The sequence below is a fragment of the Mytilus edulis genome, chromosome 14 (genome assembly GCF_963676685.1).
Source record: "Mytilus edulis chromosome 14, xbMytEdul2.2, whole genome shotgun sequence".
Lineage (NCBI taxonomy): Eukaryota > Metazoa > Mollusca > Bivalvia > Mytilida > Mytilidae > Mytilus > Mytilus edulis.
The window spans coordinates 5,701,911-5,725,934 of record NC_092357.1 but is presented as its reverse complement, the minus strand read 5'-3'; the positions used below and the strand labels follow the sequence as shown (position 1 = coordinate 5,725,934).

At 31.4% G+C, this 24,024-nt stretch overlaps 1 protein-coding gene across 1 annotated transcript in view; it reads right to left on the bottom strand.

Moving 5' to 3' along the window:
• Nucleotides 1-361: 361 nt before the first annotated feature.
• The window catches only part of LOC139503806 (uncharacterized), a 28,182-nt gene continuing 4,519 nt past the window's right edge, over nt 362-24,024 (bottom strand). Inside the window, exons 2-5 of the mRNA XM_071293735.1 lie at nt 16,619-16,977; nt 7,631-7,857; nt 6,624-6,834; nt 362-4,458 (exon numbers count right to left, since the gene is read on the bottom strand). Of these exons, the coding sequence (XP_071149836.1) occupies nt 839-4,458; nt 6,624-6,834; nt 7,631-7,857; nt 16,619-16,889 (4,329 nt within the window). The 5' untranslated portion in view covers nt 16,890-16,977 and the 3' untranslated portion in view covers nt 362-838. The remainder of the gene's footprint in view (nt 4,459-6,623; nt 6,835-7,630; nt 7,858-16,618; nt 16,978-24,024) is intronic.

The following is a 24,024-nucleotide window of genomic DNA, read 5'->3' as shown; positions in this document are numbered from 1 at the left end:
GTTGTTTATTATTAAGTTTTCTATGTTTGTCTCGTGTACTATTGTTTGTTTCTTTTTATTTGTTGTCCGTTAATGTTTGATGTATTGTAATGCATGAAAATTGCAAATGCCAACATATTTGCAAATCAAATATCATTTACTAAAAATGCTTTTGGCTTCTGGTGCATATTCATTTACACGTATCCCAGGCATAGATTACCGTAGCCGTATTTGGCACAACTTTTTGGAATTTTGGATCATCTGTGCTCTTCAACTTTGTATTTGTTTGGTTTATAACTATTTTGATATGAGCGTCACTGATGAGTCTTATGTAGACGAAACGCGCGTCTGGTGTACTAAATTATAATCCTGGTACCTTTGATAACTATAATAATAATACTTTATTCAGAAGCAATACAGCTTATAGAATATTCAATTTTACAACATTTTTGTTTGAATGCATCAGTGAAATATGAATACAATAATTATACACAATAAATGTATGGCGGAGAATGAAAAAAAAATATAATACAACTACATATTTCGAATTTTTTCAATATTAAACAAAATATTACCTAAATTATTAAGTTCTCTCACATTGTGAACTGATAACAACTGTATAAGTTTAAAAGTGGATGGAAATTGCCAATAATATCTCTTAATGTATAGTTTTCTTACATCCCTATATCTATTACATTCTAGAATAACATGGTATTCATCTTCTACAATATTGTTAGTGCACATAGTACATAATCTATTTTCTCTATCTACATTGTAATATCTGCCTGTTTCTATATTGAGGCTATGGGCAGAGATACGATATTTACATATAAAAGGTTTATATATTTGATTAACAGGTCTATCCAATTAAAACTATAAGCACAAGAAAAAGCCCACACATTTTAAATATCAATATCGCACAGACATGGATGGAAAAATCCTCCTCTCGCATTTTTTTTCCAGTTTTGTAATTCAATCTGAATAGTTTCCCTATTGCCTTTATAACATTATCAGTATATGGTAAAATACAGTTTATGAAACAATTAGCAAATATAAAATGTAATAACATTGAAAACATGGCAATAATTAACAAGTCTATATATTCTGATTCTACTATAAGTGTACCATCGCTATGCATGCTATAATATTTATTCATTTTTGGGTCAACACAACGAACGGAGAAATCGACACCATTCCTATAAGTAATAGCAGAGTTTAAACTTGAACAAGAGATATTAAATCTATATTCGAAACAATTTAAAGCTGTTGAATACATGCTCAGTGAATTTATATCGCTCTCGACATAAAGTTCATTATCAACGGCCAAAGTGCCGAAAAGAAAAACAAAATATTGACTAAAGAAATATAAAGAACACAAGAAAATAAAAATGAAACCTATATTCTTTCTTTTCCTATCTTTTAAGAACATAAATACAGTATACATTAAAAGGATTTCAAGTGACGTGCCGTACAATATAAAAAAGAACAACAAAGTCACGGAAACCGCAGTGATGGTATGTACAGTTGTGTATGTATGGTACATAAATGCGCCAATTAATATGAACGACCCACATCCCATTAATAAATAAAGAACAAAACAAAGCCGATAAATAGAACCCCTCATCTTAAAAGTTAGTAACATAAATGACCAGAAAGGTACAATAACAAGGAATATACCGTATGGGATTCTAATCACTTGTACCAATGCAATATTATACGAATGTGCCCAATACGAATGTGCCAAATTCATTTCTTTACATTTTGAACGTTCTATACTGATGTTACTACTTATACAGAAAAAACATATTAAAAGACCGATAGAGAATGCAAATGAGACGAAAGCAAATATTTTATGAGTCTTCTGAAGTGATCTTTTATATTTTACACTATTGTTTATGTATTTAGCTGTATCACAGCAGCTATCAATTAACTCAAATGCTGAAATTGACCTGTCATTCAATAAATAAGGATTTGCCCCATTCTCTAGCAATGTTTCTATACAATCACTGCGTTCCTCTTTTAAATGGCACCTGTTTAGAACAGAATGTAAGGGTGTATTTCCTGCACTGTCTGGCATGTTTACATATTCACGACAAACATGTCTGAAAGCTGTTTTTAAAGTTAAATTAAAACATGTGGTCCTTAAAACTGATAGAGGTGCTTTTTCATACTCTGTCATCTCATTAACGTTTCGATTCGTTGCCAAACACTGGGTTTTAGAGCTTTGATTTAGTAATAGTTTTGTTGCCATTTCACTTGTTGTGTAATGTAAAGGAGTTCTGTCGAAATCATCACGAACCTCAACTTTAGCATTATTACGAAGTAGAATAGATAGTATCTCGATATAATTGTTTATAACTGCTATATGGACAGCAGTTAGCCCGTTGTTGTCAACTACGTTTACTCTCGGTGTCGGCTTTCTACACAAAGGTGCTCTTTGGTCATCTTGGATAACTTCAACAGAGTAATCATCGTTTTGGGGCAATTCTTCATTGAATAAAACCTTCACAGCTTCTACTTTATTTAGTAATACAGCGTAATGTAGTATCGTCCATCCACTTCTTGTTCTAGAGTCAATATACTCCAATGGAATATTTAAACTCAGTTGTTGCAAGTCATTGTGTCTGACTGCTTTGTGAAACTCGGTCTGACTTAAATCATATTCAAGTATTAAACTAGTTAATTGCTGATTGTTTGAAGTAACTAAAATTGGTAACTTCATGTCAAACCATCCTCTAATGTTTACAAGAGCTCCGTTGCGTAATAGCAAATGTGCCATATCATAGCGACCTGACTTAACAGCTATGTATAAAGGAGTTTCCCAAGACTTTGAAAAGCAGTTAACGTCTGCTCCAGTATTAATTAATTCTTTTACGATATCTAAGCTACCACCGTGAACAGCTAAGGGAAAGATGGGCATTGTAACTGGTTCTATTAGTGTTGCCCAAGTTATGTTAAAAAAACGTTTATGCTGTGAAGGTGTCATCGTGCTCCATGCATATCGAAAGAATTCATAACAACCAAAGGCTACAATCCAGTGCATAATTGTACTCCCTCCCAAACCAGCCTGCATAACTCGACTTATGGCATCTGCGTTATTTTGGAGTTGTTTAAATGATAAAACATTTAACGTCTTTCGAATGAAAGATTGTTCGATAATCTGGCTCCCCTCGTAACTAGTTTTCAAAAAGGGTTCTCGTAATCCTAATTTGATCTTATTATTTTTCAAATAGGTTCCAAATTCACTAACAAAGTTTCTATTCCTAAAAAGGTGACTCACCATCAAAGTAGAGAATCTACCACGTTTTAATTCATTCGACAATCTAGTATATAGCGGTCGAAAACAATCCTCTTTTAATTTATCTTCCCGAATAAATAAATTATATTCATCAGCATTTACATTTATAAATAAATTATTTTCATCAGCATTTACATTTATGCATTCATTTGAATGAATTCTAACTCGATCTCCTATAAATGCGATATCACAGTCTGCAAACATTTCACTGGGATACAAAGTACAGAAGTGAATACCGACAGTCTCTTCAAGAGCATCGTGAATAAACTTAAAATTGAAACTATCCGTTGTGAAATAAGATCCTAAAGCAGAAAGGGCGCTATTTTCAAGTTCTTTCTTAGAAATGCTTCTTTGAAGGCCACAGGTGTGCATTATTTTGTATATTTTCTTATCACCTTCATTTGAGTCAATTTCAAACATTCTTCTTCTAAATGAACCATTAAACAGCATACATAGCACCAACATGCAATATAAACTTTTATTTTCATTACTAATTTTACTGAGTTCCTCCTTTAAAAGTGATATTGGTTGCCTAAAGAATGCGAGTTTTTTTCTGAATCTTTCCTCATTACTTGAAACTAATTTGCACAGAAGAGGAAATGCATAATCGGATTTACACATTTTCGCAACCTCTTCTGTTGTAATATTATTGTCCAGATTACTTCTCCTAAGATGTGACATTAATATATTCTTCTTTTCTTCTTTTGAAAGGGCACAAGACTCGTGCTCTAAATTTATAACTGCTTTGTTTAAAATTGTCGATGCATTTTTAAATCTTTTATTAAGTGTTATTTGTAATCTCAGTGTACACATTATTTTCTTTGAACCTAGTCCTGTGTCCAAGCAGCTTATAAGCTTTTCGTTTTTATTTTCCCATTCATCCAGCCGGGTCGGACTTAAATCGTATTTACCAAGGACATCATCAATAAGAAACAACTGTTTTTTATTTGTTTTGTATTTAATTATATCTTCTGGGGACTCTACAGGAACAATTTCAAATCCTTTATATTTAAGTTTTAATGCAATATGTCGGATCGTGGCAGTCTTACCTAAACCTGAATTTGATGTCACCACAAGACAGTTAAAATCGTTTATTTTGTCACCAACAAGTTTTGATCCCTGTGTCTCAAAAAAACTTTCATCATCTTTAATCCATGCTTCAACTAAATCTGTGTTCGTATCTGAAAAGATTCGTGTATATTTAACTTGGCATGATTTATCATGTTCACATATTGTGCATGCACACAAAAACATTATCCACAGATTTAAAATTTTGATTTATCTGACACAAAAAAAGAAGACATCTGTTTATGTAATTGTTTGATTGTTCTTAATCTTAGAAATGGAACACCCAAATTCAACAATTATTTGGGTGAAGGTTTACTTGACTTTTCAAAAGCACATTCGTGTTGCTTAGTCTTTAGTTTTCAAAATTGTGTCTTCTGCACTATTATTTGTCTGTTTGTCTTTTTATTTTTAGCCATGGTGTTGTCAGTTTAGTTTCAATCTATGAGTTTTCCCCTGGTATCTTTCGTCCCTCTTGTCTCAATTATTTGTCGTATTATGAATAGTAGCGTGATAAATTTATCAAACTATATATAATTATCACCGACTTAGAGAAGCACATAAATTCCTGTTATAATCAATCTGTAACAATAATCCTCTCACGTAGATTTACAATTCAAGCATCGCATTAAGACATGCGCAAACTGTGGATTTTACGGAGGGTTACGAAAGAAATTGTTAATTAAAATTTGCAAATGTTGCCACTGAGAATTAAAAGGATTAAACACATTTTTGTAAGAAATTACATGTATTTAAGAAATATGTTATGCAAGCTCTAGACTTATTGGAACATATTAATATAATCTTATAGAGGTAACATTAAACAGATAACGACATGGCATACATGTAACTTAAGTTTCTAATAACCGTATTTTTCATATCAGATTCCAAACATTTTTGGCAAACAGAAGATTATAAATGGACAGCTATAACTCTCAGAATATACTTCAAACATAACGGCACAGGCCATGTGAAAATTTACATCCAATCTATGACTTTTATATAATATTTCGTAGACGGAACATAAACCAAAGTTAGTATTTTCCTGTTTAATTTAAGGGGCACTAGCTATAGCTACACTTTATGAATTAGATGAAATCATAGAGTATACTTTTGTTTGGTTCAATCATTAATAAAAGTGAAATAATAAAAAAAGTCGATTTTAAGGTAAGTCGGGGTTAACCGCCATCTTGAATTGTACAATCACAGTGCATAATCGGTCAAGTTCTTTGTCCAAATCTGCAAATTTGGAGCCAGATTTGCAATTTATTGGTTATACTGTTTATTTATATGAAAAATACTGAGTTATTCATTGCAATATCGAAAATGAATAAACAAATGCAAAATATTTGTGCTGATAGAATTATTTTTTCAAATAAGCCATTTAAGGGGAGATAACTATTTTCGTACAAAATTTATTTGACATATAGGAAAATTTTCATGTTTTACTTGTAGCAAGAAAACAATTTCGGTTACACCATTTTTTATTTTTATTTTCTTAAAATATATTATGAAACCTATCTTTTCATATCTTATTTCAAAACTCTGGCTGATAGATTTCTTTGTATGCACAAACATGTGTTTTTGCATGAACAATCTAAGTAAATTTTGGCAATTTTGAACGACTCTTACCTTGAAAAATAGCGCGGTGACCCATACTTTTATTATTTTTTTCAAAAAAGCATAGTAAATTCTTTATTTTGACAAAGTATAAGAAAATTCTGTCTTTTTTTTTCTTTACCCCTGGACTACCTTTACAGCAAATTTGGTTTAATTTTGTCCGAATAAGCGAAAAATATCGCTGATGAATTATTCACTTGCAATTGAATAACTCGACCGTATTAAATCCGTATTCATGTGACCTTCAATTTAACCCAATAGCTAAGGATTAATAACGCATGTTTAAATCATGATCAGACACTAAAAGGAAAAGAATGGCAACATTGAAATTAAAACAAGGATGAACCATATCGTTGATTGCATCAATCCACACAAAACATTATTATATCATCATTTCAATTATATTAACGATGAAACGAAACAAAATAATTTTCTACTTTTTTCAAATCTCGTAGCTGGTGGCCCTTACAGAGAAATAAACATAAAAGGACAACATAAGATACTTTAACTTTAGTTCAGTTGTTGTCATATTAGATTGGAAATAATTCATGCAAGCCATGAATGTGTTTACATTTTCACATACAATATTAATAACAGTAAATTGAACAGTAGCCCAGCCCCCGTTTAGTAACTTTTAGAGAGAAAACAGAATGAAACAAACCTGCAATGTTTTTTGGAAGATTGCCATCTCTGTAAAAGGAGAAATCACTTTCTATTTGTTCTTTTTCCTTTTCACAATCCAGGTATAATTCTTCTTTCATTTGCTTCAGTTCTGCGTTAGCCAATATGTTTGCTTGTTCCCCATCAAGATCGTATTTTAAGATGTCGATGACCTCTAATGGTTTTTGACCTCTATTTAAAGATGTCAACGCCTACAATAAAAGTGCTAACACGTGATTGATAATAATCTTATCACTAAAGATATACAGTTTTTTAATCCTTCTATTACAATGACCCTTTTTTATTTGATATTTTATTTTAGTTTTTATCGATAAATGTTTAATAAGATATTTCAACAATTGATATTTTATGCGGTAAAGTATCATACTACAGTAAAATAAAAATGTCCCCTTTTTGAAAAAAAAACTTATGACCAAATTAACTGCCTTCCACAATAATAATGGATATATGGGAAATGTGTCCTTGCGACACAGATGCTGCCCCCACTGAATATCATACAAAGTTCTAAAGGGAAGTTATTGAAAACAGTAACAGTGACACTACCAAAATTTGAACTTATTTTGAATTTTGTGGTTATAAGTATTGTATACAAATCTCGTAACATTTTGTTGCGACAAACTTAAGTTAGAGAACGGACACCAACTTAAGGACTTACAGGTAGAAGTACATACGGACATACGGAAGTACAGAAGAAAAAGGTAAGCCTAAATGCCCCCTCTGCTATGGCGATGCAGACGCATTTATAGTTTTGCTCATATGTTTGCGTTTGCAATTTTCCATTGATCTAATTGTAGTGAATGACATGATCTTGTATCTATGCGTATGGCAGTGTGTGTAATCGACATGAATACTGGCAACTTGATTTCAGAGTATCATTAGTCCAGAGACTTAGCGGTGAGGAGAAAGTACTATCATTTTTAAGGACCAATATAGATTGATGAATATTGGTTCACATGCATAGTCATTTATTTGGTTGATACAACCTACCTTTTCAACTTGATTCCATTTGTCTGTGAATTCATTGGAATCCATACAAGTGACTGTCGCATGGGCCAAATCATTTCTGTGCCATTTTAGTGTAGCCAAGTCTGCTCCCGGACTAATTTCATTCGGCTCCGGAAGTTTATCCCATCCATTGGTGGGTGTAGCTAAACCTCCTAGATTACGCAGGAGACATATCAACATTGTCAGATCAAAGTCCTTGGATGATGTAGCTAGAAATAAACAATGTAGGTCTACAAGAGGAATTGTCAAATTTCCCTGAATTGTTTCATATTTCTGATATTGACAAAAGCTCTTCAAACTTTTGAATATATTATATTCCACTCCATTAAATGAGGCAGAAATAGCACTATGTCATAGTTTTGAATATTAAGTTTATTTAATATGAGCTGCGTTGGATATAAATCGACCTTATGCAAGTTTATGCATATGTCGTGTACAAGTTGCGATTTTGTACATGTACCTTTATAATACAATGAATTTCGGAACATTCAAATGCGCAATAAATGATGAATTAAGATATGTTATGTAAGGTTTTTACATCTACTCATTTTTGGAACAGTTTCAGACTTTTGTTTAACCTCAACTAAGTTTACAGATGTATAATTATTAAAAGATAAATTAAAACTAAAATGTTAGAATATAACGACAAAATTAAACACGTGGCCCTCAAGAATCTGAATTGGTCTCATGGTGAAGAGATACACCTTTTGATATTTTTTTTTACTTTATTAGAATCAGTTATGGTTGATCTTATTCAGCATGTTTAGTGTAATTTGTGACGGTCTTGTATACATTGATTATAATTTCTATTGGTCATAGTTTTCATTTTGTTATAAAAGTTTCTAAGATAAAATTTGACAAAATATAACGAAGTTCTGATACAAACTCATTCATTGATTCGGAACCAAACAGGGGCACTACCTATATTAAGATATAAAGTATGATTTTTTTGTTCAAACATTAATGAAAGTGAAAGAGTGAAATAATAATTTGTTTTCAACAGCCAGTGTTTTTCAATTTTTCCAAATTTTGTTAACACACATTGATAATCAATTATTGACTTGCAAGTGAATATTTCTACCTCATTCAATCCGTATTCATGTGAACTTCAATTCAACCCCTTAGCTAGAGATGGATAATGCATTAATTGAATTCAAAGGAAAATAATGTCAACATTGAAAGTAAAAACAAAGCTAAATTATTTGATTGACTGCTTCGATCCACAAAATATTATTCTGTTACAGGTAAAAGCAATAATTAACATATATTTTTAATCTATAATATGAAATTAAACAGACCTATAAAATCCAGTTGCACGATTTCATTTTCTATATTTATTTATTTATAGATATATAATATCCCAATTGATACGATACTCCAGTGCTTGAATTTCCTATCATGATTTTCTTGATAGAGGGTTGCTGCTCACAAGGAAGCTATTAAACCAAGAGTTCCAAATAGTGAAGTTGAAATCATCCCTTCGTAAATTTTACGGACGCCATCACGATTTGGTTGACCGTTATGGAATAACCGTTTCACATATGATATCGGATATATTCCTTACGTCGTAACTACAATCCCTTTCCCTTTCATGAATGTGACCAACCGAATTATACTATTTACCTGATTTGTTATCACATAAGCAACACGCCGGGTGCCACATGTGAGCAGGATCTGTTTACCCTTCCGGAGCACCTGAGATCACCCCTAGTTTTCGGTGGGTTCGTGTTGCTTATTCTTTATTTTTTTATGTTCTGTCATGTGTACTATTGTTTGTCTGTTTGTCTTTTTCATTTTCAGCCATGGCGTTGTCAGTTTATTTTCAATTTATGAGTTTAACTGTCCCTTTGGTATCTTTCGTCCCTCTTTAAATGATAATTGTCTGACGGACACGAGGACCTTACAAGGTACGCACATACTGAATATAGTTATCCTATTTTTCATAATAAGAATGAAATTGACGTTACAAAAAATCTTAACTTTCTTTTCAAGTAGTCACGTAAGCATGAAATCGTCACACATTTTTTGTTTTAATTTTTTGTCTTGTTGACTTAAAAGTAAAAAAAAGAAAAACATCAATTTGTGTTTTTTTTATTTTCTGAAATATTAATCATGTTAATGGTTGAACTTTTCAAAATAGATGAAGATTTGTATAAAACACATAAAAATAGCGTAAAACTTTATTAAATGTGTCTTCCAATCATAAAATCTCAAATTTCTACTTATAAAATCTGTAAGATGCTGGTAAATCAATCATGATCATTGTATAAAAGTGAACATTACAACAAGAATAGTGACGACTGTCCTGGGTGAACATTATGACAACAACACATCTTTACGATCAATACGATAACTGCTGACATATGAGGATCTGAGAGAACTTGGTATATCAACTATTGTAGATAAAACATCTTTTAATATGCCGTCAACAAATACAATGATACTTCACTTACTGCATACAGAGTCGATTGTTATAAGTGATACTTCTTCACGAAGAAGTATGGGTTAGTTACAAAAAAAATACACATACTTTGAAAAAATATTAAACTCGTCTTACAAAATTGCAACATAAGTCAGGGGTCTTGATTCACGTGGTTTCATTTATTTCAAAGACAGCAAGTGGTTAATTTGGTCTTCTATTAAGTGTGGTCTTTGACATTCAACATATATATATATATATATATATATATATATATATATATATATATATATATATATATATATATATATATATATATATATATATGACTGAATAAATAGTCAACGATAAATCTTACGGGGCGATGGATCATATAATTATGATTCAGTACACTACAAAATATAATATATAACAAGTCTAAAAGGGTACAACATCACCAAAAACACAATAAAACAAACAATATGTTTAGTAACTTAGATATTTCGGATAACAGATATCCTTCTTCGGTAATAGCACGATGTCAAATGAATCATATAAATTCAAATTAATTAAAAAAGTTTTTGGTGATGTTGTACCCTTTTAGACTTGTTATATATATATAACGGATATACTTACAAATGTAAAAATAAATAATCAGACCTATGACAATTTAACACCTGGTGAACGTGTGTCTTTAACAAATTTGAGAGATAATGACGACATTGTTATTAAACCTGCAGACAAAAGGAGTACAGTTGTCGTCATGGACAAATCTAACTATGTCCAAGAGGCCATTCGCCAATTAGATGATGACCGGTTTTACAAAAAACTTAATTCGGACCCCAACCTCCAATTCAGTGAGGAAATAACAGAATGTTTAAAGGAAATGTGTGACAATAACATCATTGATATAGATACTCTCAAATATTTAAAACCTGAAGATTCTAAACCTGGGCGATTCTATCTGCTCCCTAAAATTCATAAACTTGGTAACCAAGGAAGACCAATCGTCTCAGCTAATGGTCATCCAACCGAAAAAATATCCGAATTCGTTGATTACTATCTTCGACATCATGTAGAAAACTTGCCATCTTTTATAAAAGAATCTACAGATTACCTACTAAAATGCAGTTTGGGGCTCTCGATCTCTTAAAATTCCACCTACTGAAAGCTTAGTAAAAATGTTTACTATGGTTTTCAAAAAGAACAACTTCACATTCCAAGTAGAACACTATTTACAGACAAATGGCACTGCTATGGGTACACAAATTGCTCCATCTTATGCCAATATATTTATGGGTAAAGTTGAAAAGCAACTGCTGGAGTGCTCCATCGAAAAACCGCTTTCCTGGTATCGATTCATTGATGACGTTGACATGAAATGGGACAAGGGAGACCAATAATTACAAACTTTTATAATAAATGCTAACAATCAACACCCTACCATTAAATTCACCCATGAAACATCTTATTTCACCATAAACTTCCTTGATACATCTAGCACCCTCTCTGTAGGTATAATTAACACAGATATATACCCTAAACCTACAAATACTCATCAGTACTTGTCGCCTGAAAGTTGCCATCCTCCACACTGCACGAAGAGCATTCCATACAGCCAAGCTCTCAGAATAAGGCGAATCTGCTCCTCTGAAGACACTGCAAAACAACGTCTGGGGCAGCTCAAAGGACATTTGAAAAGAAGGGGATATAAACACAAAAACATCAAAAATAGTTTTCGAAAAGCGGAATCCATCCCCAGAAGCAGTCTGCTAACTTACAAAGAAAAACAGAAGAGTAAAAGAATCCCATGTGTGCTCATATACCATCCAAACCTGAGAAATAGTTTCAAGACCATCCGTGATCATTGGACAGCAATCAAGAAACATTATAAGTTATCCAAAATCTTTCCTGAGCCTCCCATGATTGCCTTCAAACAACCTAACAGCCTGACCTTTCCAAACCTAACCATACTGTAGGTAATTGCCAGCCGTGTGGTGATAAGCGCTGCAAATGTTGCAACCAATTGCAGCTTCGTCAACATTTCACAGTAAGACCACAGAAAAGACATACAACATTTTCTGCAATGTCAACTGCAAAAGCTCAAACGTGATTTCGTTCTTGAGTGTCCTACATGTGGTCTCCAATATGTTGGTGAATCTATGCAGCCATTTCACAAACGTCTTAATGGCCACAGGAGTGACCTCACAAAAAAACCGTATATTCCTGTCAGCCAACACTTCAGGTTACCAGATCACAATCTGAAAGATTTTGATCACATGAAGATCCTTGTGATCGAACAGGATTGTACATGGCAAAATAGGCAAAGAGAGAACCGGGAGAAGTTTTGGATAAAAGAACTGGATGTCCTCCATCCAGATGGAATCAATAAAAAGAAATAATTAGATTTACAGTCTACAATAGGAAAATACTGGTTAACGTCACTAGACGAAAAATATGATACAGACTTTTTTTATATGTTCTTGTTCGGACACTACATGTTTTAAGCAAATACAAATGTCCAAATATTTTAAAGAACTTTTAATTTCCTGGACTGACTTACAGAAAATCCAAAAATCGGTCACGAAAGAGGACCTTTTAGAAGAAAATATTTTCGGCAATTGTAAATTTAAGTTCAAGGGACATGCAATATATTATGCAAATTTTGCCTCCAGTGGAATAAAAAAAATTAAAGATATATGGGACTTAAACAATAAATCCTTTAAAACATCCCTTGATATTTTAAACAGTCTTAAAGATAAAAGGAATTGGATTGCACAATATAGCCGCATTAAATCTTCGTTAACACCTCAACAAATTGACGTTTTAAAAACAGACTCTAGTATACATAGTCATTCTAATGGACCTATAAAAATAATAAATTCTTGTCAATTTATAAAAAATGGAGTTGTCGTTGATGCCAAAAAATTATGCCTTAAAGGTATTAGATACTTTATGAGAATAAAACAGCTTCAAATAGTCAGTTGAAGTGGAATTTACATTTTGGGAATGAACTACCATGGGATTACATTTGGGAAACTTTGAATAAGAATTTAGCTAACAGGAAAATTAAACAATTTCAATGGAAGTTACTACATAATATAATTTACACCGAAGAAAAGTTACAAAAAATGAATCGCTCAAACGGGAAGTGTCACTTTTGCAATGAAAAAGAATCACTATTTCATCTTTTTATTTATTGTAAACTGGTGGAAGACGTTTGGCGGGAAATTTTTGAGAAAATAAGGGAATTTTGTTCAAAATTAAATATCCAAAAATTACAAAAATCGGAAACAAGTATAATTTTTGGGGTCATTAATGCAGATGCAGCTTATAACCAAATTTTAGATACGGTGCTTTTAATCACGAAATGGGTTATCTGGAAAACTAGAAATATCGCAAAATATCAAAAAAAAGGGATAAGTAAATTGGTGATTTTAAATATGATAAAACATGAAATGCAATTTCTGCTCAAATATTTTAAACCGAATACGAAAATCGAAGCCTTTTCTACTATGTGTGACATTTTTTGTATATAAATATATATTTTGCATGGTCAGGTCAGTGCAATGACCTCTTTGATACTGATTGAATAATAATATGTACACAGCTCTCAACTCCCTACATGTAATTTCTGTTGTGTATATATTCATGTATATTTTCTAATTGTAACAAGACATATTGTATCAACAGGTTCATATTATAAACAAATATTTACTCACCATATCTTTGATATTAATCCTTATTGGGAATCAAAATCATTAATCCATTTTTTTTAATGAATGAACTACACATCCCTTTAACAAATCGCACGTGGTAAATGATCACTCGACCAGAAATTTAATGTAATTGAAATTAACATAACAAAAGACTTGATGTACGATAAAATTGAAACTGCTTAATAAATACAGGTAGCCTTTGTGAGAAATAAATGAGGATAAAAAACAACATACTTTATTCAAATAATTATATATGGTGAGAGTTATAGATATATAGATCGATATTGATTGCAGGTACATGTACATTTGTACAAGGATAGATAATATTTATAAAGGTTGATGTTAATAATTTATAGTGGGAGTTTTTTTCTCATTTGCTTTTTCCCCGACAAATGAGACTGTAAAAATTGGGGCCCCCTTAGTGGCTTCCCTGGGCAACTGAGGGTTGATGTAACAGGTGATTGTTAATAAAATATGTTTAATATTAAAAAAAAACAAAAAAAAAAAACAAGATTAACATTTTGAAAAGTAAAACAAGGTTAACATTATGAAAAAAACCCAACAAGGTTAACATTATGAAAAGACTAAATTCGTATACAGCTTATCACACATATGCCTCTAAAGGTCTATGCCAAAGCCTTTCGGTATAATTGTAAGGCAGTCATTTATTTCATTTAAAACATTTTAGTTTATATGATATGTTATTATGCTTAATTTTAGGTTGTAAATTTCAACTGCTAATTTGACAATTTGTTTTATCTGCATATGTACCTGATAAAGTTTATCAAGAACACAGGGCCACACTAAAATGGATATCATATATTTATGTACTGGGGCAATGCTACTGCTGCTGCTGGTTGACTCAGTTATATAGTTTACCATCAATCCAGTTGCCATTGTTAATAAATGTTATTCTAGTAAGAATTTACTATTAGTAAACTAATTTTTAACTTAACATAAATTATGACTATCTGTTTCTGTGAAAAAATAAACTATTTGCAAGATCATAATAGTGATCATAAAATACTTCATTTGAAGGCAAGAATTTCCCTTGGCATTTTTCACTTTTTTTTATTGAAAGTAGCAATGGTATAAATAAATTACAGCTATGTCATGCCAATTTTAAGATTTCCTTGAACAAACTTAAAAGTCAAACATGCAGGTTCCTATAAAAGGGGATTTTATGTTTATTTTTCATAGATCATAATTATGTTTATCAAATACTTTATTTGACATAAATAATAATAAATCTGAAATCCATGTGTAAAAATGATAACAGGGAATGTGTACTGAAAAAATTCCTCCAATAACAACAATTAACCCTAACCAGCTGTCCTTGTCTGACCTAAGGATCTCCAGATAAGTTTTTATCTGACATTGAAAAAAATAACATGTGTTTCAATTGAATTATTACATTCCTTCTTTTTGTAAATTGTTTTTATTCTTTATATTCATCCAGCAAAGTAATATGAGCTTTAAAATTATTTACATAGAAAATTAATACATTTTTTATTAACTATAATCATCCATTCAAAGCAAAGGGAAGTATAAAGAAACATAGTGTGACAAAATTGATAAAAAGATTAAAAAAATGTCTGTCATCCAACAAAATGGTTGTTCTCAACAAATACGATTTGTATATATAATAAATGATACAAAAAATAGGTGAAAAAAAAACAATATGAAAAGCTTAAAAATGAACAATATTTTTTTAATTTGTAAGAACACAAATTCTTTCTAAGTATATCAGTTTTGTGTAACATCTTTCTCTGAATAGCATAGCTGGTAAAATACCTTACACTATTCTTTTCATCCTAATTATAGTTTAAGTGTGTAATATTGATATTTCCACTATATTTTTTGAGCAATTGTTTCCATTATAAGGCTAGGCAGAACATTCTGTATTTTTAATACTAAGTTCACCCTCTTTTTTCCTCAAATCAATAACATAAAAATCCAGTTAGAAACATCATGATTTATAGATACTTTACATAAATAAACAGACTTTTTTAGTCTATGCAAATTGGTACTAATTTTAATTAACATATTCACTCAGATAGACCCTGTTTCAAATATTGCTTAAAGGGGATACATTTGAACTATACTACTACCCGTATTATAGGAAAGGATTTCTATATTTTTGGTAAACTGCTTTAGCTACTGTGAATGTAATATTCAAACATAGAGATGCAGATTGCTTAAGCATGTTAAGGTTTGGTAATTTTCTCATCATAAAAAAAAAGAAAAAAAAGAGAAGAAAAAAAAAAAAAAAAAAAGAAAAAAAAAGGAGAGCAAAGAAGAGAAAAAAAAAATAAAAAAATACAGTCTAATGTTTATATTATGATATTCAGGATTTTGGATTAAATTCAATCGACCAAAACTTACCTGTATTATTACTGATCTATGTTTACAACTTATACATTAAATATCAGTATTGTTAAAACTTTTGACACCGAGGAAGGCCATTTGTTGAGCCAAAATATTTGCAACTATTGTATAATTTATATAATCTGTTCAGTTTTTCCATCTTTGTGCGAAGATATTCAACACTTTTTAGTGTTTTGTTTTCCATCTATTTATCGGTATTGTTACACAATCTTTTAGACTCGTATACATATCTATATATAAGGAGATGTGGTAAAAGTTACAATGAGACAATTCTCAATCCATGTCACAATTTAGAATGTAAACCATTATAGGTCGAAGTACAGTCTTCAATACGGAGCCTTCGCTCACACCTTACTGCAGGATATTAAATCTAGTCGTGACAGAACCGAATCTGTAGCATGTTCCAAAAACAAAAGTGCATGTGAATGCATTAGAAACACTTACTGTTTAGTAAATTGTACTTACATTTCGTTCCCACATGCATTGGAGGAAGATAGGAAGGCCATACTGTTCCAGGGACACTCCTTAATATTTCTAATTGGGCTTTATTGATTATTCTTGATTTGTTCAACTTCATGATGTCATGCATACTATTGTTGATGATATGAGCTAAGTGTGTTGGTGGAAATACTCCGTCAAAGTATCGTCTGGCAATGTCAGGTGATACTTTAAAGTTGAGCAAGAAAAATCTGGTGAACTTTATCTCTCCTTCTGAAAGTTGTGACGTCGACGTCATGATCAATCTTTCAAGCCTCTAGGGAACAACTTTGATCCAATATATTCAGTTAAGAAAACTCTCTGCAGTCTTTGCCAACATCGATTATCTATAAGAAATATAAACATGTTTTACTTGTATAAAAAGTTAATAACAAACATACTGAACTTCGAGGAGAATTTAAAACGGAAAGTCCCTTATCTAGCGGCAAAAACAAATTCATAACATTCTTCAAGGTTTCATAAAAGCCTAAATTGTTTTAATGCTTAGTCTCATTTTCAGCTCGCGATTTGTTATTGTCTCCTTGATATCTTATTTATATTTACAATTAAAAATACGAACTATGGACATTGACTTATATAAACGACGACAACACTGTTAGTTTGTTACCCCAATTTTGTTTTTTTGTCCATAGATTTACGAGTTTTAAACAGCGGTATACTACTGTTGCCTTTATTTATTGCCTTTTAGTCAAGGCATAGTCTCTGTAACACAATTCATTGTTGCATAGGCGAATAATACCAACACATAAGTCGGAAACACATTGAAATGCCATAACAAAAAGATAGATACCGCTATTATTATGACAATCCAGTTATTCTGAATCTTCAATCAAACTGTTCAAATTATTTTCGAAAAGAAGAACCCCATAGTTTAAATGTTTAAGTGTAATATGTTTGACCATTTCTTCAGTCACGGACAATTTGTGAAACTTGAACTTTTTCTGACCTAAAAAAAGAAACAAACAAATTTCATTTTTACTTAATAGTATTGCATCAGACGGAAAATAATATCAGCAAAAAAAATTCGACATAAACTTGAGAATGCGAAATATCAAACATAAATATGTTTGGTTCCATTCGTTGCAGTGGTTCTCTTAAAAAAGACATTTGAATGTATTGTCCATAGGGTCACATAATCCCCCTTTGGCGGCCATCTATTATTCGTTACATTTCGAAAAAGTTTTTTTTTTTTTATTTATCATTTACGTGTTTCTATATAAAAGTTTAAGTTTCGACACTTGCGTGTTTTGGGTAAATACCAACCGATGGAGCTACCAAAATGGTTGTATTGGAAAGATATAAACAGTGTTTGACAATTACAAAATGCATCATTGAGTTTTTCGAGGACTCCGTCTGATATTTTACATAATAACGAATGCATTGCATTTTCCATATCGGCCCAGGTATAATCCATATACCCCTATATCAGAGGCAGTGGAGAACATTTCGCCACTAAGCTCTGTTCCTCTCATTTTTATGGTAATATTTTAAACAACTGTTATAAAGATTAAAAGTTCTCTCCAGTCGCCTTTAATTTTTATCACAGATTTCAAATATTAGACTTTATTAACTACTACACGTACATGAACCTACTCTTTGTGAACGTGATATGGAACAATTTGTCCAACATTCAATACTATTTGCATAAAAATACATGTTTGCTAGAAAATAAAAATAAAATCTAAAAAAAAATACATCATTTATTTACATCTTACTCCGAGCGGATGGTAGCCTACTGGAAAAACAGACTTATCGCCTTAGTTCTATTAAATCAATACAAACAGACCAATAAACCGAATAAGTTCTTTTGCATATGTCTGTATGCAAGTCGAGTATAGTAAAACTTTCAGGTCAGGCCGGGAACATTGAAATAGCAGTCAATTAATGACAAAATAATCATATGATGGGTATTCTTGTTGTTAAGAAAATATTCAAGTAAATAGACTAGTCTATGATTTATTCAAATTCCATACCAGGCAAATAAATTATATACAGTTTACAAAATATTAAAAGAAACATCGGTACACACGTTAACATATCACAAACGGATTTCATCACATTCGGTATAAAAATAATCAACAGTGTCCAATACGCAACAACACAAAAACCACACATAGTGTCCAATACTAAGCGGACATAACCAAGATCTGCCAAAATCTGCTTAGAATAACAAAAACCTATTTAACGTTTTATATTGTATTGTTCTTTTCTCGCCATCAACTCGATTAAACACTAAAACAGAGGGCTCTTATATACCAATGATATCCAAGTATTCTCCAACTGACCTAAATAATATCTCAATATTTTCCAACTCTTTGTTTACCAAAAATGAATTAAAAAACCAAATAATTAATATAAAAGAATTTACTACGTGACCTAGAGAACATGATATGCTAATTTCTTATCGCAGGATAGCCATTTGATATAATGAATTCAACAAACGATAACTTAAACTTAAAATGACAAAATTAATAATATTGGACGAAAAATAACACTTTTACACTGTGGTCTTAAATAATACGACTGAACTCATATATGATCTACTACTTAGTAATCTACAACTTTTATTAGCTTTGAACAATTTGTCTTAAAAGTCAAACGGAAGAAATATTTTGTAAAAGAGAGGCAAAGGATACCAAAAGGACATTTACACTCATAAATCGGAAATAAACAGACAACGCCACGAGTAAAAAAACCCAGACAGATACACAAACAAAATAAACAAAGTCCAACACATAAAACCCAAAGACTGCGCAACACGAACGCCTTAAAAAGTTTGGGATGATTGCATGTGCTTTGGAAGGGTACACAGATCCTTGTCCACATATGACAAACGTAATATTGCTCATGCTAGTACAAACCATGGCATGGTAAGATCTACATCTAACGAGTAAAAAAAAATTAACTGAAAATGTTAACCTTCACCTGGTGAGGAAATAAATATTATTATTTGTTTCAAACCATGTATTTTCATAACTTCACAAAATGCGTGGGAATCACATAAACTGTGACAATTGTTTGGGATTAAAAGGAAAACCACTTGACTGAAAACTAAGTGAGATATAAAGATAGTACCGACAGACGGAAACGAAACTAAGTATTTCTCTTTCTCAATGACAAAACGAAAATCCTATTATAATACTTAAAGGTCAAGTTTGACATACATGGGTATATAATTAACTTAAACTTTTAACAAAGCACAAACTAAATTTTTATATGATATTTTCTATCTAAAATAATGCAGAGTTATTATCATGGTTGTAAAAAATAAAATCACAAAAATATTGAACTCTGAGGAAAATTCAAAACAGAAAGTCCCTAATCAAATGGCAAAATAAAAAGATGAAAGACATCTACTTTATATCACTGAGTCGATATCTCTGCTGGTGGACTATCAGTCCCCGAGGGTATCATAAGCTCAGTAGTCAGTGATTCAGTACTTACATTATTTAACAACTGTACGGTGACCTATAGTTGTTAATGTCTGTGTCATTTTGGTCTTTTGTGGATAGTTGTCTCATTGGCAATCATACCACATCTTCTTTTTTATATTTACTAAAATTGTCCGTTTATAAATTTTGAAATTATTATAAAACTAACTTTTCAACTCCCTCAGGTAAAGTTGGCTTTAGATGAATTTGGCTATTTATTTAAGGTATTTTCGAAATATAGCTCTTCAACAATTTTCGGTACTTATCCATCTCTGGACTTCAAATGTTTGGCTTTGAGCGTTCCTGATGAAGGTAAATCAAGAAAAGCGCTTCGGACGCAATAAATTATTAAACGTGTTGTTTTCCATATTTTATACCCATATAGTAGAGGGTAGGGCATTACGTTTTCTAATTTTGTCCGTCCGTTTGTTATCTTAGTCCGTCCGGTATCAGGGTCAGTTTTGGTTCATGTAGATTATGTTAGGAAGAAATAAAAAAAAAACATGACAATTTTTCATTACGTCTTGAACAGTTTGCATTATATCCCAGATCACTGTTTAAGACATCAGTTAGAAATCTGATATGTACATTTTAACAATTAAAGATTGTTTGATTGAAGATTTTGATTGAGAAAGTTTACCAATAGCATTTGTAACAACGACTTGAAATTTTGGTCCTCAATGCTCTTCAACTTCGTACTTTATTTGTCATTTTTAACTTTTTTGGATTCGAGCGTCACTATTGAGTCTTTTTAAAGACGAAACGCACGTCTGCCGTATTTACACAATTTAGTCCTGGTATCTATGATGAGTTTATCTGTATGATTAACTGTTGCCTTGCAACTATTTTATATGTTTTTATTTGATCTCATTTAATGTATTGGCTTAAACTGAGTTTTAAACTCCGTCATTTAATCACATCCCCAATACGTTATATAACTCATAGAAACTTTAAAAGAGGGACGAAATATACCAAATGGACAGTCAAACTTATAAATCTAAAACAAACTGACAACGCCATGGCTAAAAATGAAAAAGACAAACAGAAAAACAATAGTACACATGAAACAACATAGAAAACTAAAGAATAAACAACACGAACCCCACCGAAAACTAGGGGTGATCTCAGGTGCTCCGGAGGGTAAGCAGATCCTGCTCCACATGTGGCACCCGTCGTGTTGCTTATGTGATTACAACTCCGGTAAATAGTCTAATTCGATAGGTCACATTCATGAAAGGGAAGGGGATTGTAGTTACGACGTATGGAACATATCCGATATCATTTGTGAAACGGTTATTCCATAACGGTCAACCAACTCGTGATGGCGTCCGTAAAATTTACGAAGGGATGATTTCAACTTCACCATTTGGAACTCTTGGTTTAATAGCTTCCTTGTGAGCAGTAACCCTCTATCAAAAAAATCATGATAGGATATACAAGCACTGGAATATCGTATCAATTGGGAGATTTATACCCCGTATGCAGGTGCTGCTGGAATGTTGCTACTTAGAAATGGAAAGTTCACAATTGGAAAGCTGAAATCATCTCTTTTGTCGTAAAGTTTTGTTTTCAACCGACCCTCATTGTCAATTTCTAGATGTAAGTCAAGATATGAAGCCGACTTAACTTTATCTGTAGTATCCTTTATCTCCAATTCGATGGGATAGATGCGTTCCACATAGTCACCAAATTTTGAATTGTTTAGTGAAAGAACGTCATCTATATAGCGGAAAGTAGAGTTAAAGGATATTGCTAACTTCTTATCTTTCTTCCGAAGAAGTTCCTGCATGAAGTCAGCCTCATAATAATAAAGAAACAAGTCGGCAAGTAGAGGGGCACAGTTTGTTCCCATTGGGATGCCGACAGTCTGTTGAAAAACACATCCTCCGAACGTTACAAATATGTTGTCAATCAAGAAATCAAGCATCTTAAAACAAATGTTTTGCTATGAAAAAAACATTCTAAATATTTCATTCGATTTAATTAAAATTGTTGGAACAAAAATTATTTTTACGCGATATTACTGTCATTACAAATAGAAAAAAATAAAGCACCCCTCCTTTTCCATAAACTAAGTTGGTACAATAAATAACTAGCAAAGCATCTTGTGTTTTTCATACACAGTTTTCGGATAGTAAGAATTCGTTGTGTCTTACTTTATGCAGTTACAGTAATATTTGTATTGTGTATGGATAATAATTTCTAAGGTTTATATCTAGATTAATTAGTGAGTTTTATTTCACAATTTCAATGAGCCGTAGGGCGTATTAAAACCTGCACCCATTAGAATATTATATCCCACTTTCGTGTGATCAGTAAAATAGATTGTACAGTTTTGCAAATCTTTATACAAATAATATTTTTTTACGGTATAAAAGGGGAGGTGAGGTTGGGGTATATAAATATATCCTGATTATATATTAAAACAAATGTTTTGTTATTAAAGAAAACATTTGGAATATTTTATTCGATTTAAATTAAAATTGTTGGAACAATAATTATTTTTACGCGATAATACTGTCATTATAAATAGAAAATAAAAGCACCCCTCCTTTTCCATCAACTAAGTATGTACAATAAATAGTTAACAAAGCATCTTGTGTTTTACCATACACCGTTTTCGGATAGTAACAATTCGTTGGTGTCTAACTTCATGCAATTACAGTAATATTTGTATTGTGTATGGATAATAATTTCTAAGGTTTATATCTAGATCAATAGGTGAGTTTTATTTCACACTTTCAATGAGCCGTAGGGCGTATTAAACCTGAATGCATTAGAATAGAATATCCCACTTTAGTGTGATCAGTAAAACAGGATGGAAAGTTTTTCAAATGTATATAAAAAATTATATTTTTACGTTATATAAGGGGAGTAATGTATAAAATTATATTTTGATTATGCCTTGAAACAAATGTTTTGCAATATAAAACAAAATCATTCTGAATATTTCATTCGATTTAATTTAAATTGTTGGAACAATAATTATTTTTCTGCGATAGTACTGTCATTACAAAAAGAAAAACAATATAGCGCCCCTCCCTTTCCATAATCTAAGTTGGTACAATAAATAACAAAGCGTCTTGTGTTTTCCATACACTGTTTTCAGATAGAACACTTTGTTTGGTTCTTACTTCATGGAGTTACAATAATAATTGTAGTGTGTATGGATAATAATTTCTAAAGTTATAATATCTAGATTTATCAGTGTGTTTTATTTAACACTTTCAATGAGCCGTAGAGCGTATTAAAACCTGAACGCATTAGAAAGGAATATTCCAATTAAGTGATCAGTAAAATGGGATATAAAGTTTTGCAAATCTTTATAAAACATGACATTTTTTAAGGTATATAAGGGAAGGAGAGGGTTATATAATAATATCCTGATAATCTGTTGAAACAAATGTTTTGCTATTCAAAAGAAAATCGTTCTGAATATTTCATTCGATTCAATTAAATTGTTGAACAAATAATTACTTTTTCCGCGATAAAACCGTCATTAAAAATAGAAAAACATATAGCACCCCTCCCTTTCCATCAACTATGTTGGTACAATAAATTCCTAACAAAGTGTCTTGTGGTTTTTATACACCGTTTTCGGATAGTAACAATTCGTTTGTGTCTTACTCTGTCCAGTTACAGTAATATTTATATTGTGTATGGATAATAATTTTTTAGATTTATATCTAAATTAATCAGTCAGTTTTATTTCACACTTTTAATGAGCCGTAGGGCGTATTATAACCTGAACGAATTATAATAGAATATCCCACTTTCGTGTGATCAGTAAAGTAGGATGGAAAACTTTGCAAATCTTTATAGAAATAATATATTTTACGGTATATAAGGGGAGGTTTGGGTATAGAATTATATCCTGATGATGTCTTAAAACAAATCTTTTGCTATTAAAAAAAGAGCATGCTGAATATTTCATTCGATTAA